The following is a 16353-nucleotide window of genomic DNA, read 5'->3' as shown; positions in this document are numbered from 1 at the left end:
TTGATGTACTTCGTTCAGTTACGTATTGCGCAGAGTAAACATGTGTCTCACAAAAGATTTTTTGACCGCGTTGAGATGTAAATAGTGTAGTCTATATTTTATTTTAAGTCCTATGTGCGGTCGTATTCTTTACTGAAAGTCTAATAACCTGGAGACTGTATTAATTTTTTAAATTTTGGTGAGTGTTTTACTATGAATTTTGTCACCTGCTTTTGTTCAGGTCACTTTTTCCACCATTTCAGTGCTTTGTTGGCAAACTATTATTTTGTTATAATTCTTGTGTTCTTGTAATTATTGCGTTTGCAGTACCACAGAAAAGTTCCAGGAAATTGACATTTATAACCTTAAAGTATGTCTAAGGATTGTGTTGATTACAATGATCATAATGTTGTATTGTCACATAAACTCAGTGTATATGTAAAGTTTTATAAGAATCGGATGAGGTAATTGAAGAATTCTTTGCGAATTTTTGAACAATTTACATAGATACGAACTAGGGTTCAGAACCGGGAAATCCCGGTCCCGAAAGATCCGGGAATTCCCGGTTCCTTTGAGACATCAAAGAACCGGGACTCGAAATTATTAATTCCAAATTCTTTCGGGACTGGGTAATAATAATTAAAAACATATTTTTTGTTACGTGCGAAGGACTTATGATACTTTCTAGCGGTTGAAATCAAACTGTTCTAAATAAATAATGAAGCTATCTTTTACTGTTCTTACTTCTGAAGTTATTTGAAGTTTCTATAATGTTATTAGCAATTATTGAAGTTTAAATATGTTATTTTATTATTTAGCATAATATTGCTGAATGTATTAGTTATTTTTTTTGTGTTATGTTTTTTTAGGCATTTGCACTGTTCGGTTTTTATATGATTCAAAATAAAAAATATATAAATTGTCAAATTAGTAATTTTTTAATGGCCATAATGCGTTCTTTCAAAATCATCGAACAACTAAATCATTTCCATAGATCCAGTGACGTACCGTGGCTTTGAATTTTGAGACCAAAAACTGAAACAATAATTTGTCAAAAAAATCATATTACAGCTATATGTTTTATTTTGCATAAAAATGTTAACTAATAAGTTAGAATAATTATATTTCTTCCCTAACTAAGTGGTTTTATCGCTAAATTTAACTAAAGCTAAGTACAACACAAATCTTAAATACGTGGACTATTATAACAACAAATACATCGTAAAAGACTATTTTGGTAGCATTCTAAACGAGGATTCAAGTTATTGCCGTTTAAAGCTAGTAATTATTTAAAATAAATTTTTAGACACTCTGTATAAGGTAATAAAGTTTTTATTATTGCAACACAATAACTGACCAATAAATAAACTTCAGTAAATATTTAGTATTAAAAACTTTGATACCCTCGGAGAAATGAAGCCTTAAAATTTATACTGCAATTTCACAAAATTGAAAATATTTCAAAAAGGGTAAGGTTTAAGTGTAATAAACCTTAATCAAATTTACCTTTATTTTAACCGTAGAAACTAAAAATGTAATAATATATAGGGTGTTCCGTTTAAAAAATACAACTTTGATATTTTTTATTTATTTGGGACACTCTGTATCTTGTAAAAATATTTTTAAATTGTAGCTCTAATAGTCCTTCAACGAACCCAAAACTTACAATTTGTAAAAATCTTGTCGTTTAGCTACAATACTCCGTGTCGTATGTGGTGAAAAACCCTGTATTTTTCTACGATTTGAATTAAAAGTGTTTATAACAATATTTTCTGAGTATAATTTGAAACTATTCAGTTTTTTAAAAAAATATGATTAGCTTGTTTTTGAGTTTGTTTATCTCTGAAAATGAAAAAAAAACAAACAAATATTTGCAATAGGATTTCAAATAAATTGTTATTAAATATTTTTTAAAGTGCATATCTATTATCGATAAAATTATTCTAAGTAACTAAACAGGAAAAATATCTCACTACAGTAACGAATAAAATAATAATAGTATTAAATAATGATAATTCGATTTAGTGCATAAGATGATGTCAGTTATAGTGATAAATTACAAATATAGAATTAGGTATGTTAATTTTTTGATGTATGTTTTCTGAAAAGAATTACATTTATTATATTACTACTTATTATCGGAACAATAATTGGGTGCAAACAAAATAAGTACCTTAAAATATAATATTTATATTTTGAGGTACTATTATTGGTCATACATTGGGTCATTCGTCTATATGGATATTTTTTTAATATTATTTTTCTTAAATATACACAAAACATCTTCTTCTTAAGGTGCCGTGCAGATTCCTGCGTAGGCGTTCATCTTTTTCTTCCTCATCAGATGGTTCTATTAATTGCAGCGAATTGGAGTGCTTGGAAGTCCTGTATGCCTGTCCAATAACGAATATTTCTCAGCCAGGATAGCTTCCTTCGGCCTATTCGCCTTTCCCCCCCCCCCTCGATTTTACCCTGGAGAATTAGGCCCTGAAAGTGATAACGTTCTCCATGTAGTATTGTCCCAAATAGCCTATTTTCCTCTTCTTGACGATTTCGAAGAGTTCACGTTCTTCTAGATCAGCTCTTCGGAGAATACCTTCATTCCTAACACGGTCGACCCAGGACACTTAGCATTCGTAGGGTCCACAATTCGAAGGTTTTAATTCTGTTTATTGTTGCTACCTTGAGTGTCCATGCTTCCACACCATATAACAAAACGGACCAGACATCACCATTCACACCATTCACTATTCTGTATCTAAGGCCGAAGTTCAAGTTCCTATCTGTGATGAGAAACCTTCGAAGTTTTAGAAAAATTGTTCTTGCTTGCTCGATCCTGCATTTGATCTCCTGATCTAGATCCCACGTTTGGTTACCCAAGCATCCCAAGTATTTAAATGGTGTGACCTGCTTGATGACCTGTTCATTTAAGTAAATTCTGGTGTTCGGGATGTTGTTTCTGCGAACAGCCATAAATTTAGTTTTTCTAGTATTAAAAAAATTCAAAGAAATATAATTTTTTTTGAAATTTTCTTGGACTGACATTGTTTTTAATTTTGATAATTTACACAATGTGACTAATCCAAATCCCAAAGCTACTGAGCTTTTCTTTGAGAGTTTTCGGGTTTGTTCTTGTTAAGAAGCTTTAGGAGATAGTCAAGGACGATAGAGAAAAACGCGAAAAAAATGCAAGACCGCAAGAGTTTTGCATGCTTGGTCTTGCAGATCAAATATTAGTCTTGGTCTGGCTTTTTATGCAAGACCAAGATCAGTGTCGCTCTTCACGACACTAATTATTAAAGATATTAGTTTGTATTCAATTGCATATAACGTTACTATGTCGTCAACGTACATCTGTAGGTTTAGTACTTTCTATGAGAAAGAAATGTTATAAAAATACATTTCTCAGATGCAAAAAAACGCAAAGGAGAAATATTTGGTCAAATTTGAAGTGTTGGTTTGTTCTTTTTAGCCCTATTTTCATGAATTTTTTAGCAAGCTGTATATAATTACATCAACTTTAATTCGTAAACTCATTTTTATGAACTTTAGTATTTGGCATATTATACAGGGTAAATCGAGGGGTTGTTTTTTTACCCTAACTTTAAAACACCCTGTGCAATAATTTCGTGTGTAAATTTTCCTAAAATATGATTTTGCAGTCAGAACCATGTCTCCTGAGCATTTTGGTTTTTGGATCATGTCAATACATGCCTTGGTTAAATTTTAAGTGCGAAATGAGCCACCAACAATTTGCAATTTTTTCAATAATTATCATTTCTTTTCAAGTCATTTTTTTCGGTAGGCGGCTTTGGTGATTATTGTGTTTATTATTATTATTAACTATATACTACTATGAACTGCCCATCATGTTCGACGTTTGGCAAATACTTGGCAGGAGGATAAAAGGTTGCGAAGCAGTATCAGCTTCATTAAATGAATTTTGCTTGGTCTTTAAAGAAGAATGGGAAAACCGAGGGGTGTCTCACTTGGGTAAAAAATGTACATGTACTGCCAAAATATCACTTTACTACCAAGCGACTGCCAATGACTGCAAAGAAGACTGCCTATGACTGCCATGTAATTTTTATAGGCGACTGCTGTAGGACTGCCAGCGACTGCCAAGAAAATGTACATGTAATTCCAATAGTGAGACGCCCCTCGGGGAAAACATAAAGCAATATGATATATGCAGCCTGAATCACATTATTAGGGTATTTTTTACATTTTTTTTTTCTGTTAGTATACTTGAGTATTATACAGATGTTTTATTTAATATCATTAGTTCTGTCATCGTTATTAATAAGTAATGATTTGAATATTATCAAAAAGTAATGATAATTAAAAAAAAATTGCAATTTGATCGTAATCAGTTCATTTCGTTCTTATAAATTAACCAAAGCATGTATTGACAATAATCAAAAAACCAAATGCCCAGGAGTCATGGTCCTGACCGTAAAATTATATATTAAGAAAATTCACACACGAAATTATTGCACAGGGTGTTTTAAAGCTAGGGTAAAAAAAACAACCCCTCGATTAACCCTGTATAATATGCCAAATACTAAAGTATATAAAACACTTAGTTTACAAATTAAAGTTTATATAATTATGTACAGCTTCCTAAATAATTCATGAAAATAGGGCTAAAAATAACAGAAATTTAACTTTATAGTTGACCAAAAATTTCTCCTTTGCGTTTTTTTTTTGCATCTGAGTGTAGATAGAAGAAACTTTATTTTATAAACATAAATTAGAAATAGTATATAAATAAATAAAAAAAATAATGCAGAGTTATTGTCAGAAATGATAGTATAAATAAATAAATAACATATTTATGGTTCTATTCTCTTTGGTTTAAATTATTAAATGTTAAATAAAAATATAAAAATAAAAATATAGACTTACTCGAATAATTCGGATCGCACTATACATTCGTAGACCTCCTGGAAGCTGGAACAGACGTGGCAGAATCCGTCTTTAAGTGGCAGCACGAAATAGTCCATTAAAAATTCCGCGACCCACCCGTCATCGTTTTTTTCCAGTCCTTGTTGTTTCTGGCTGTGACCCTCGCCCCACATGGGGTACACGAAACCTTTACCGAACTAAAACAAGAAAAGCACCAGCATAGTGTAAAAACGAGTAAAAAGAAAAACATAGTCGATGGGGAATTTTTCACGTCAACATTTCTGACAAATACTGACGCGCGACAGCTTAAAATGTCCCGAAATAAGTATACAGGATCGTTTCGAAAAAAGCTCTGTTTCTCCATCGAGAAAGTTACATATTTTAAACTTTATAGAAATAAAGGACAGAGAAGCCTAAACCTTACCGCTTTGCATAAAAGTAGAATATAGAATGAGTGGGTGGAGGGGTTAATCACCGCGACATTAATTTGATCTATTGTGTCCCTCTTCCTTGAGTTATAACTATACATACAGTCTATAACCCATAATACATGTTGTAGGTGGGACAGGGTATTTCCCATTTTCCTCTGACAACAGATGTACCTCATCCGAATATTAGGAGGTTACCTTTCCACAGGTACCCGTGAGGTGGAGGCTGGAGGATCTGTCTTCATTTTCTCCACCTCTTTAACTTGATTTCTCCTCAGACTTGATACCGGTGTTGTCCCGAATCTATAATAGAAGATATATCTCTCTCTATTGTCTCCTTGGATTTGAGGTCAATTCCTATTGTGAGGACATGACATCATCTTCCTCCCTCGAGTGGATGACTCGTCAACTCTATGTAGATTTCCCGACATTAGAGTTCTCTGAGCCTGGATAAGGCTCAGCAGGTAGGTGGTGTCATTCCCCTTGCTCCTCGGCAGAAATACCGTAATGGGCACCCCTTTTGGGATGTTTCCTTTCTTCACTGCAATCAGTCCCGACCTCTTCTTCTTCTTAAAGTGCCTATCCTCTTTGGATGTTGGCTATCACATTGATCCATATTACTTTGTCCACTGCCGTTCTGAACAAAGCTGTTGACGTCATTCCGGTCCATGTTAGTAGATTTCGAAGCCACAATATTCGTCTGCGTCCCGCTGATCTACTGCCTTCTATTTTCCACTGCAGTATGAGTTGGAGTAGGCGGTATTTCTCGTTCCGCATGATGTGTTCGAAGTATTCCAATTTTCTGCGTTTGACATTCACCAGAAACTCCAACTCCTAGTTGATGCGGTATAGTACAGTCTCATTTGACACGCGATGCACCCACGAAATCCTAAGCATGCGCCGATAGCATCACATCTCAAATGCCTCCACACGCTTGCATGCTGCGTCGGTAAGGGTCCACGCCTCTGCTCCATACAGAAGGGGAGAGCACGTAGCATCTCAGGATTCTGATTCTAGTGCGGACGTTGAGGGACAGGTTGCATAGTATATGTTTTCGCATTTTGTTAAATGTCCCTCTCGCGATTTCGATTCCTAACCTAACCCGACCTCTTACTTTGGTATTACTGGACGCCTTATTGAGCTTACTAAATACACTACAAGGTGTCTCGCCAATGCAATTATAAACCAGATATTGATGGTATGATTTAGTCGGTATGATATAGGCGACATTTCCACAATTCTTTTATGTAAATACAAATAAATAAAATACTACGAAAAAAAATTGCCTGTTAAGATGAAATAGAAATAACGCTCAGTGAGACATACCGGGAGCGTCTTAAAAGTGGGTTACCCCTATAACTTTATATTTTTTCAGTTAAAAAACGAGATTTGGTATGTTAGTATATAACATAAATTATGATTGATTGGCGTATTCAATTATTTTCGGTCACTTCCTGTTTCACCGGAAATGCCCAAGTAGCACAATACATTATTATGAGAGTGAAGTGTTTTATATACGATTTATTAAAGCGATCTCATACACTGAATTGTTATATAATAAACGCAAAGAATACAAATTAATCATAGAGACAAATGTGTTTTATTATTTTGTTATATAGATGTTTTGGCGACTAATTTATAAAACATTTTTATAAATATATTCGTTACTATGCTCAGGAACGTTTATATAACAAATCTTATACAACTATCTATGCTTGAGCTAGATATATTTTATAACTGATTTATAATATAATTTAAAACAATTATAAAATATTTACAAAACAGCTATAAAAATATGCATTTTAGTTTATTAAAACATTATCGACATGTTTTATAGCTGTTTTTACGACTGATTTATAAAACAATTTGGTCTTCGCTATAATTTAGTCGCGACCGCTACTCTAAGAAAACAATTTTATAATTGCTGTTAAAGAAACGAATTAAAATTCTTATAAAGCGATTAAAAAACAAAAGTGTTTCCCCAAATACAAAAATGTTATTTAGGAAACCTTATAAGCATACTATAGAACTAACCTCAAACTTTGGTTTTGGTCAGAATTTAAAATATATTTTAAAATTGTGACTTTATCTCTAAAACTTAAAATGTCAAGTCTTTCTAACTGGAAGATTTTATTGTTGATATTAAACATATTTGTGTCTAAGTGTAGCTAACAAAAAATAAATAACATATAAAAAATAATCTGGTTTTTAAATAGCAGGATAACACGTGAGGTGCAACAATATTGCTATATTAAAACCCTACGTTATTATTCCGTGGCGTTCGTATCTAAAAGGTGAAGGATAGAAAGTCATCCAATGTTGCCAGAAAAAAAGTCTGCAAGTATAATTAAAAGTCAAATTTGTGTTTAATTATATATTTTTTCCTTATTATTTGCCGTAGAAAAATCGATAAAAATTTTAAATTTTAAAAATATTTTCCTATGTTTTAAGTATCGATGAACCTACTAGCGAATTTAAAAACGCACGTCTATAATTTTATTGTTGTAAATGTGACAGCACCGGAAGATATAGACGAATTTAATTGTATTTTGCCGACATTATTTTAAGTAATAAAACAAATATGTTCCGTATAGCATCATTGTAAAACAAGTTAATTGTATAACTGCTCCTTGAGCAACAAAAATGTTTTGTTAGTCGACGCCATGATTTTATGATGATGATTTGGACGACTGTATGTTGGCCATTTTATCGAGTCGGGATTTACAAAACAAAGTAATCGAAATTTAATTCAAAATAAACGTATTTATAAGAAACGAATTAGTTTTCAATAATATTGGATATTGGACAATGTCGATTTTCCAGTTGACAGGTAATTTTGCAGTAATTTCCTAAAAATTAAATACTTATTATAACTGCAAAATCTTATTAAAATGAAAGCGCCTTAAAATATTTCCACAAATATGGATATATAATATCAGTAAAATTTTCTCCGCAGGAAAATTTGACTCCTGGAGCGCTTTAGGCGATATACTTTTTACACAATTTACATCTTTCTTTAAATTAGCCATGTCTGTCATTTAAATAGAATATATTTGTACTTTGCAATTTTAAAATCAGTTTTATCTTGGTCACTATAAATACACGATATTATAATTTTATTCTTGATAACTAAAAAATAAAAATGCAGATGTATGCTACAAAAACCATCTATTAAACATTACAAAAGAAGCAGCTTAGCGATGGGATATATACCAACCATCTGGAGAAGAGCTAAAGTCATCTTCATACCCAAAATAGGCAAAACTGACTGGGCTAACCCCAAATCATTTAGGCCTATTAGTCTCACATCGTTCATATTAAAAACGATGGAGAAAGTAGTGGACAACCATATTAGAGTAAATCATCTACAGGTTAAACCACTGCACGATAGTCAGCATGCATATAGAGCGGGTAGATCCACAGAAACTACTCTGTACCAGTTAACTGAGCTAAGACAGGCAAGCCTGGATAGCAAAGAAACAGCACTTTGTGCCTTCTTGGACATTGCAGTGAGGTACATTTGACAATATACCTCACAACGTGGTCAAGCGATCTCTTGAAACAAGAGGGGTGAACAGTACGATAATTCGCTGGTTTTGGGAAATGCTCTCAACACGAACAGCAGTTGTACCAAAACTGTAGTTGTTAAAACAACGCAAGGAACTCCACAAGGTGGAGTGACCTCCCCCCTACTGTGGAGCTTGGTAGTGGATGAACTAATGGAAGAATTAACTCTAGCGGGAATACACTGCATATGGTATGCAGATGACATAGTCATCATTGCACGGGGGAAACATGAAGGCACCCTGTGTGATATTATCCAAAGAGGACTCCGCATCGCTGAGAGATGGTGCAGGACTGTCGGGCTGAGTATTAACTCAGATAAAACAGCAGTAGTGCCATTCACCAGAAAGCGAAGTTTGAAAAACTTGAAAAGAATGTATCTAGATGGAAAGGAAATACTGCCATCGCTGGAAGTGAAATATCTGGGAATAACCCTGGATAGTAAACTTCTCTGGAACAGGCATATTAAGAACATTACTAGCAAAGCCACAAAGACTCTCTGATATGCAGAAGACTGGGGGGAAATAGGTGGGGCTGCGCCCCTAACATTTTGCGCTGGTTGTATTACCATGATAGTAAGACCCATGATTACTTATGGAGCAGTTGCTTGGTATACAAAACTAGAGCAACGTACAGCAAGGCAAAACCTGTGCAAAGTAAAGAGACTGGCATGTATCTGCATCACAGGTGCATGAGAACATGTCCAACAGCAGCAATGGAGGTCATTCTAGACCTAACACCACTGCACATCGTCGTCGGCAGTTATGCCAATGCGACAATGATTAGAATGGTCATTGACGGAAACAGTACTGGGAGAATTTTCAGGTCGGGGGCTTGGAACACCCTCAAAAATAAAATTCCACTTCTCCACCTCCCAGTGGATGACATACCAATAATTTACAACTTTGAGAAACACCTCACTGTAGTATTGAGTAATAAAAAGAATTGGAAGAAAGAAACGCTTACTCAGCATATAAAAGACCATACCATCACTTGGTATACTGATGCTTTCAAAACCAAAGCAGGGACAGGGATAGGAGTATTTGGGCCGAAAACTAAATACTCCGAACTAATGGGCACCTACCCCAGTATCCTTCAGGCAGAAATTTACGCTATCGAAAGATGCGTACAATTTATCTTAGATAGAAACTATCGAAAACAGGAAATTGCCATCCTATCCGATAGTCAAGCAGCACTTAACGCGATCAACTCAGTAACCATCAATTCGAAGTTGGCCAAAGAATGCCTAGAGAAGCTTAACAAATTAGGCAAAGAAAATAAAGTCGGTGTAGTTTGGGTGCCTGCTCACCAAGGGATAGAAGGCAATGAAAAAGCAAATGATCTAGCTAGAAAAGAAGCGAACACTCCACTAACTGGACCAGAACCGTTCTGTTTTCCTAACGGGAACCAACTGAAAGCGGAACTGAAGAATCTGGAAGACTCCATCCGTAATATAGAATGGGTGTCCTCCAACGGTCTAAGACACTCGAAAAAGTTCCTCAGAACTTACGACCGAGAAAAATCAAAGGTTTTCCTTGATTTAAGTAAAAACAATCTTTGGATTGTCACGGGGTTTCTAACAGGACACTTTCTCCTCAACGAACACCTCAGTAGGCTGAAACTGAGAAACAACGGCGAATGCAGATTTTGTGGGGAAAATGGGGAAACACCAGAACACCTTATCACTGAGTGCGCCGAGACGACAACCATTCGTGCCATGAACCTTGGCACGTCTGATGTCGAGGATGGAGAGCTGGCCTCTGTGGAGCCGTCTCAGATACTGGCTTTTCTTAAAGCCCTGAGACTGTATGATGAGTTATAACTCGTTATAACTCAAGAAAGGGGAACACACAATAGATCTATAAGGTCGCGGTGATTAACTCCCCTTCTAAACATTCTACATTCTACATGCTACAAAAATATTTTAACTGAGACAAATATGTTATTTTTAAAATATTTATAAATCTTTTATAAAACAGTTTTATAAATATTTTATAATGTACTCAATATTATTTTGTAAGTGTTATCGGAGAGTTTTTAACGTACTTCTAAATAAGTATATTGTTTTATAAACCTGCGCCTATTTTGCGCGTGTTTATAACTATCGTATTAGGGTTTATTAAGCACTTAAAAAATACTATACTCTGTTTTTTTTCTCAGGTAAGATTTCGACAGACGATGACAGAAGAAAAGCAGATGACGTCCCATACCAATCTATTTATTTTACTAAAAAAAGTTTCTAATCATTTTTAAGTTATCTATGGATGGGTTTAAATATAAATCCGTCATACGTCGTGTCTTGTTGTTTTTAACCAGTTTTATTGGTTTATTTAAAAAATGACAGATCGTATTTCAATTTTATTGGTTTGACGGAACGATGAACGACAAACGGACGCCGATGCGTATGAACTCGCCTTTAGATTTTTGTCATTTTTGACGCTTGTCAAAGTCTTGCCAAATTCTAGGTTATAATTTTGTGTCAACTTTTGTTAAATACCCTGCGTTTTGGAATATGATGCATTTTGATTCGTATTATTACGTGTGTTTTGTGTCTTTTGAAGTCAAGTGGAGGAAAAATCGAGTGAAAATTAACTGTAGACCCAGAGCACAGTTTATGGTTAATACTCGCTGCCAGGGCAGAAAGTCTTATACACCAATGAAGTTGCTATCGATAAAGTTTGTATACCATTTCGTCGTAGATAAGTGCATCTTGTATATGGTAGAAGGATCAAACTAAACACATACTAAAAACTGGAGTAGCTGTAAAATATCGATATCACACGATAGGTAAATAATGGATTTTAGTACTGCAGAAAAATAATGTCAAAAGGTACTGGTTTAAAAAAATTAAGATTAAAGTTAATTAATCAACCTTTAAGGTATAAAATTTGGTAGGTGTTATTATTAATAAAATAGTTTGTTTTATTTACCTATGTTGTTTTATTTATTCCTGTGGAATATTACAAATTTGTATTTGTACATAAGTTATATTGATAAATATAATCATAAATGCGGGTAGTTTCATAAAGCTTGTAAGTAAATAATAGTTCTTTTTTATATTTTTTTGGTATGTAGTGTCTTGTTCTTGTTTGTTTTGTATTAACACATACCGTTTTTATTAAATAAAATAACTCGATTACATTTTTTCAATTTTATACAGTTTTTTCATAATATTTTGAAGTAATCACTTGTCATCTTGTCAATCGAATTTTAAATATTTCCTGCTATGCGTTCCAGTTGTACCAACTTATTTCTTTGTAAAATAAAATAAACTACTTTGAAATTAAAATGACAGACACATCTATCACTGTCAAGGATCTTCTCGTTGGACAGACTATACATAGTTATCATGAATTGTTATATAGCACTCTATATAACCATTTTAAGCACATTTATGCCACTTGGGTGACTATAACTTTTGATTTTTAAATGACACCCTCGGTATTTTTTTTACTTTATTCGATAGAAAATGTCATTCTGAACAGAATGACATATCATATGTCAACTTTTGACATTCTCGCTTAATATTTTTTTTTATTTTAAAATTCAATCTAGAGTGCCATATGGCTATGTTAAAACACTAATTCTTAATCAAGGGGCCTTGGAAAAATAAATTTGATCGTTTTTTTACGTGTTACGTATCCTGGCCAGTTAAAAAATGCTCAAATCGTATTTTTAATCATATCTCAATTTTTTCAAATGGAGCGAGCATGGTTCATTAGCATATTTGGAAAACGCATTTTTTACGAATAATTTGATACCATACACTTGGTATTTCGAGTCAAATTTTCGTTACGAACCGCAAGTTATAATTTTAAATAAACCATATGCGAAAATGTCAAAAGTTGACATATGATATGTCATTCTATTCAGATTCTTATTTTCTATCGAATAAAGTAAAATAATACCGAGGGTGTCATTTAAAAATCAAAAGTTGTAGTAATTTTCCGGTGAAACAGGAAGTGACCGAAAACAATTGAATACGTCAATCAATCCTAATTTATGTCGTATACTAACATACCAAATCTCTTTTTTTTATCTGAAAAATAAAAAAGTTATAGGAATGAGCCACTTTTGAGACGCACTCGGTATAAAAGGCACAGATATTCATTTACAAGCCTTTTTTTATTGAAATTTATTGAGGATTAAAAATTTCAAATATGTTTTTTTTCTTGCAGATATACTTACTTTTATTGACAAACACTTATTGGATTAAAAAAAACGTAAAAAAATAAATTTTATACAGAATCCCTTATACTTAGTCCTGAATATAAAGTGGTGGAAAAAGCATCCTTTTTTACCTTAGCGGCTCCGAACTGATTTGTTTCATTTTTTGTATTTTCTTCCAGATTTCCAGATGACACGCAGTCGATACCAGGAGCGAAACAGCAACAATATGGATTGCCTACGAATTTCAACATTTCAGAACACCCGCCTGTTGTGATGAGAGTTAAATCTCATAGAGACAGGTAAAAATTTTGTAAATTATTTATTTAGGTTTATTTAGGTAAATCACAGTTTAAATCAATCTACAAAAAATCATCCGCCTTGAATATTGATACTATTATCGCTAATAAAAATCATGATTCCAGTGATCAGAGTGAAACCCAGAGAAAAAGGAGATCGAGAAACCGATTATCCAACAGAAGAAGTACCGGGTACGTCACACCTGAACAAATAGAAGAAGCTAAAAATATGGGCGAAAGTGGTACTAGTCCTCAAGTTTAACAAAATTATTTTAAAGGAACATGCAGCCCACTTTAAATTATTTTAGTAATACCTAAAACTGATTTTTTTAGTTTGTAACTAACAATGATATTTTGTTCTGTAAATGTCAATCATATATCTTATTGTATTTTTATAAACTTATGTAAAATGAGTACTCAGTACCTGAAACTTAAAGTGCAGCATTGCTTTCTTAAATTGATATGAAAATCCAACAATGAAATGTCAAGCCTTGTCTAGACATAACGTTTTACCTGTCAGTCTTACCTGTTCAGTCAAAACGTTTCAAGTAAATATTTTCTGTAGACGAAAAAAAAAAGGACGTTTTACTTGAACTGAATTAAGACGAAAGGTTTTAATTCTTCTGTCTAGAGAATTGACGGGATCATTTAGTTCTACAACAAAATTGTCATTTTGCCTACAATAGAAAATTAAAAATCTAATAGTTTTGCATAGTTTCAAAAAATAATGTAATTTTACAAATTTCTTGGAGATATTTGATCATTATTAATGATTGTTACCAAATACGACAAAGAGTTATGTATAGATGGGGTTAAGATGGCCGACCGTCTTGAGAACTGTTGTCAGTTTACTAAAAAGTCTTCCGTTTTACCTCACAAGCAAAACTGAACGTTATGTGTGGACAGGACTTAATGTATCAAAAATAAAACAATGCTTATACCGATCGTGATGGTATCTTTAGATAGATATTTTTCAATTTACTATTTTTAATACTAATTGCTAATAACAAATGAGAGAAAAATTTAAAACTCAATAAAAAGAATTCCTGTGAAAACTTGGAATATCAAGGAAAAAATTGAGAGAGAAAAAAATTGCCGGATGGTGCTTCGGCTTTGGAAACAGGAAATCCCATGCAAATTTTGAACTGTCAAAATATTGGCACTCTTTTACAGCGAAGTGGTAAATAGGTTTTTCTAAAGGTTTGAGTATGCTGAAAACATGCCAAATTTGAACAATTTTGTGCAAACCGTTTCTAACTAATTTAAGAAAAACTGTATCCTGTATCTATTTTTAAATCAAAACTGAACAGGTGGTAATGCAAAACCAGGTAAATGCCAACATACAAACATCTTTCAAAACACAAAATACACTTAGATCTATTTTATCACAGACTAAACCAATGAATAAAGAACAACAAACAAAAAAATGTAATACACAAAATACCATGTGAATACGATAAATTTTACTTTGGTGAAATATAAAGATTATTTACGAAAGGGAGATTTTCACAAATCTAAGATTTGTCAGCATTCATGGGACACAGGGCAAGAACAAATTTTAATAACGCCAAAATTATACTTAATGAAAGAAGCGATAGCCTCTAAAAGAAAAATAAAAGAGGCTTTTTTAATACAATCTATATAATAAAAATAAATGTATTGCTCATGCATCTGTAGATGTTAGTAATGTATGGCAATCGCTTCTTTGATTTTAAAGAACGTAACATAAATAAACATAACATATGTAAAAATTAAAAATAATCATACAGAAAGTTTGGGGCTTTTTGGTTTTACCTTATTATGTAATTGTAATCAGGTAGTAATTGTTAATTTTGAAGTTTAACTTGATATAATGTCATTTTAACAGAACGTCAACGGTTTTTCTAGACGTATCTGTTTTAAAAAGCGAAAGTGTTTTCGAATAGTTGAATTTTCAATATTTTAAATAGTTTTTTTCTTTATTCTTTGTATTTTTAGCTTCCGACGACGGAAAGAGATAAACTTTCCGAAACGTTAAGCAATTTTTTTGTTCATTAGGCAAATTTGTATGTCTGGAAACTTAACTTCTGACAAGTAGTTTCCGTTTGGATTAACGCCAGAAGTGTTTACAAAAAATAACTATTTTATTTTGTAAATTTTCTTGCAGTGGCGAAATACTCCTGTAGGATTTTTTGGAGAGATGAATCCGCCACACAGATATATAGTCATTTTTTAAGAAAGAGATATATTTCTACAACATATTAACAAATTGCATTCAAGCATAGGTTGCAATTTAAGCTAGTTGCAATTTAAGCTATGTGAACATTTGCCTGGTTCTGCATTCTTGCCTGTTCAGTTTTCATTTAAAAATAGAAGTAGTTTTTCTCAAATCAAACGCAGTTTTTCTCAAATTAGTTAAAAACGGCTTGTCCAAAATTGTTAAAATTTGATATTTGTATTCAACATACGCAGACCTTTAATAAACCTATTTACGACACTTCGCTGTAAAAACAACAGGGGAGCTAGTACTAGAACAGTTCAAAATTTGATTGATTTCCTGTTTCCAACGTCGATGCACCACCCGGTATAGTGCCATAAAGTGTACTCAGGTAAAATTTTACATCCTTTTTAATAATACTTATCTAATGGTTTAATAAATCCTTTAATAGTGTTTAACAACCTTTGTTGTTCAAGTGATTTAGATTAAAGAGTAAAGAGTGTATCACTCTATTGATATTCTAACTAGTTTTAGGAAATTGTAAAAAGACTTACTTACAATAAAATAGAAATCTAAGCAGTGTTTTTTTTTCTAAACAATGTTTCAATAGTTTCTGTATGTAATTAGATAAAAAAAATAAGTAATGTCTCATACAAATTCAATCTGACATAAAATAGTAAATACAGAGTGTTTCAAAGAACATGTGCTATCTCTAGTCGCGAGATTCTTCACGTAAAAATAAGATTTATTTTTATACTGGCTTTTGTCTCACTGAGACTGTATCATGAGTTGGGGAACAGCACTTCTCTTA

The 16353-nt window shown here is 32.8% G+C and overlaps 1 protein-coding gene across 3 annotated transcripts in view; it reads left to right on the top strand.

Annotated features, from left to right (window-relative positions):
• Positions 1-14746, top strand: part of LOC115880431 — a 74399-nt gene extending 59653 nt beyond the window's left edge. For 2 of the 3 annotated variants that reach the window (XM_030897636.1, XM_030897635.1), the window contains exons 2-3: positions 13229-13348; positions 13472-14746. In XM_030897636.1, coding sequence (XP_030753496.1) covers positions 13229-13348; positions 13472-13607 — 256 coding nt within the window. In that variant the 3' untranslated portion in view covers positions 13608-14746. Of the gene's footprint in view, positions 1-1959; positions 2054-13228; positions 13349-13471 lie in introns of those variants that run through there. The other variant, XM_030897634.1, reaches the window with a different exon arrangement.
• Positions 14747-16353: the final 1607 nt, after the last annotated feature.

Source organism: Sitophilus oryzae, unplaced genomic scaffold (assembly GCF_002938485.1).
Source record: "Sitophilus oryzae breed Bouriz unplaced genomic scaffold, Soryzae_2.0 scaffold_1623_pilon_pilon, whole genome shotgun sequence".
In the NCBI taxonomy this organism is placed as follows: Eukaryota; Metazoa; Arthropoda; class Insecta; order Coleoptera; family Curculionidae; genus Sitophilus; species Sitophilus oryzae.
Note: the sequence above shows the minus strand (reverse complement) of the source record. Positions and strands in the feature narration are given on the sequence as shown.